The sequence below is a fragment of the Eimeria mitis genome, genomic scaffold (genome assembly GCF_000499745.2).
Source record: "Eimeria mitis Houghton genomic scaffold, Emh_scaff889, whole genome shotgun sequence".
NCBI classification, from domain to species: domain Eukaryota; phylum Apicomplexa; class Conoidasida; order Eucoccidiorida; family Eimeriidae; genus Eimeria; species Eimeria mitis.
Genome location: NW_013576540.1, coordinates 1,699 through 4,198, shown reverse-complemented (window position 1 = coordinate 4,198; position 2,500 = coordinate 1,699). Strand labels below are relative to the sequence as shown.

The 2,500-nt window shown below is 45.4% G+C and overlaps 1 protein-coding gene across 1 annotated transcript in view; it reads left to right on the top strand.

The window, feature by feature from the left end:
* Positions 1-2,500, top strand: part of EMH_0024720 (uncharacterized protein) — a gene marked incomplete at both ends in the record, with an annotated part of 7,564 nt that overhangs the window by 4,218 nt on the left and 846 nt on the right. The window contains 2 exons of the mRNA XM_013502337.1: positions 1-291; positions 870-968. The exon at positions 1-291 is cut by the window's left edge and continues 207 nt beyond it. Of these exons, the coding sequence (XP_013357791.1) occupies positions 1-291; positions 870-968 (390 nt within the window). The remainder of the gene's footprint in view (positions 292-869; positions 969-2,500) is intronic.

The window sequence follows — 2,500 nt, the reverse complement described above, 5'->3', positions numbered from 1 at the left end:
TTGGCTCTGCAGCTGGTTCAGCTGCACTTCAGGTCAGCAGCAGCAGCAGCAGCAGCAGCAGCAGCACCAGCAGCACCAGTGACAGCAGCAGCAGCAGCAGGAACAGCAGCAGGAGCAGCAGAAGCAGAAACTGCACTAGCAGCAGTAACAGCAGCAGCAGCAGCATCAGCAACACCAGAAGCAGCAGCAGCAACAGCAGCAGCAGCAACATCACTAGCACCAAGAGCAGCAGCAGCAGCAGCAGCAGCAGCAGCAGCAGCAGCAGGAGTTTGTTGCTTGTTGTGTCTTCAGGTTATTTATTGCTTCTGAGAAGCACCGGCGTTTAGTTATCCGCCTGCGGGCTGTTCTTAGGCCTTTGCTGCAGCAGCAGAGAGTGAGTTGCTGTCTTTGTTTTTTTTTTTTTTAATTTATTTATTTTTGTCTTTGTCTTTGTCTTTGTTTTTTTTTATTTCTGTCTTTGTCTTTGTTTCTTTTTTTTCTCTCGTTGTCTTTGTCTTTGTCTTTGTCTTTATCTTTTCTTTTTTTTCATGTTGTTTGTATTTTTTGCTGCTTTTTTGTATTTGTTTGTCTTTGTCTTTGTCTTTGTTTATTTCTCTTTTTGCTGCTGTCTGTCTTTTTGTCTCCCTCCTTGTCTTCCTCTTTTTCTTTATCTTTACCTTTTTCTTTGTTTTTGTTTTTTTTGTTTTTTTGTTTTTTTTTGTTTTGTTTTTTCTGTTTTTGTTTTTGTTTATATCTGCTTTCGTTTGTCTTTATTATTTTTCTTTGTATTACAAAAGAAAACAGAACTGAGGCTTGTGTTGCTGCTCTTGCTGTTGCTGCTGCTGTTGCTGCTGCTGTTGCTGCTGCTGCTGCTGCTGCTGCTGCTGCAGGATGCGCTGCGGTTTAACTCTGCTGCGATGGCTGTGCTGCTGCGGTGCATCAGCAGCAGCAGCAGCGACGCGCTGCAGCAGCTGAAGCAGCAAGTCTCTGTTAGCCTCAAACCCCAAAAAAAAAGAAAGAGAAAAGAAACACCCTTCAGTACCTCTCTTGCATAAATAAAACTAACCTGCTGCTGCTGCTGCTGCTGCTGCTGCTGCTGCTGCAGCTGCAGCAGCAGCTGCAGCAACTGCTGAAGCAGCTGCTGCTGTGACACAACTGTAGCAGCAGTAGCTCCCGCTGCTGTTTGGTGCTGCTGCTGTTGCTGCAGTTCCTTGCTGCTGCTGAAGCAGCAGCAGCAGCAGCAGCAACAGCAACAGCAGCAGCAACAGCAGCAGCAGCAGCAACAGCAGCAGCTGCAGCTTTTCCTTGGATTTCTTTTTGCTACTTGTGGCGCTTTTAACCCTCGAGGGTTTCCTCTATCTTTCTTTGGTTTTGTCTTCGTTTCTAGGGTTTAGGGTTTAGGGTTTAGGGTTTGGCTGCTGCAGCACTGCTGCTGCAGCAGCAGAACTGCGGTAGAGAAGCAGCGGCAAATGAGCAGCAGCAGCAGCAGCAGCAGATGTATAAAATATCAGCTTATGAAGTAGCAGCAGCAGCAACTGCAACAGCAGCAGCAGTAGCAGCAGCAGCAACACCACCAATAGCAGCAGCAGCACCACCACCAATAGCAGCAGCAGCAGCAACAGCAGAAGCTGCAGCAACAAGAGCTTCCGCAGCTACAGCTACAGCAGCAACAACACAAAGAACAGCAGCAGCAACAACTGTTGCTACTGCAGCAACAACAGCAACAGCAGCAACAATATAAATATTTAATATATAAATTAAATATTTATATTTATGTTTATATTTATATTTATATTTATATTTATATTTATATTTATATTTATATTTATATTTATATTTATATTTGTATTTATATTTATATTTATATTTATATTTATATTTATATTTATATTTATATTTATATTTATATTTATAAAATAAAATGTTATGACGGGTGTGGGCCTGCTGCAGCGGCCACCACAGACTGACAATAATAAACAAACTGTTGTTTTTGTTGCTGCTGCTGCAGCAGCAGCAGCAGCAGCAGTTGCTGCTGCTGTTGCTGCAGAAGCAATCACTGCTGCAGCAGCAGCAACAGCAGCAGTTGCTGCTGCTGTTGCTGCAGCAGCAGCAGCAGCAGCAGTTGCTGTATCTGCTGCGTCATAATTTGCTGCTGTTACTTGAGCATATGCTGCTTCTACCACATCAGCTGCTGCTGCTGCCACAGCAGCAGCAGCAGCAGCAGCAGCAGCAGCAGCAGCAGCAGCAGCAGCAGCTAAGCAAGAGACTTTCTTTTCAGCTCAGCTAGCGCTAGCGGCAGCAGCAGCAAGCCACTAAAAACAGCAAAAGTACACAACACCCCAAACAGCACGTCCCACCCATACGCCTCGGAGACAGCAGCTGTTAGATTCCCCTGCAGCAAACAGCAGCAGCAGCAGCAGCAGCAGCAGCAGCAGCAGCAGCAAGTGCAGCAGCACAGCAGCAGCAAAAGCAGCAGAAGCAGAATATAAGATAAATACAAACGCAGAAAACAATACCAGCG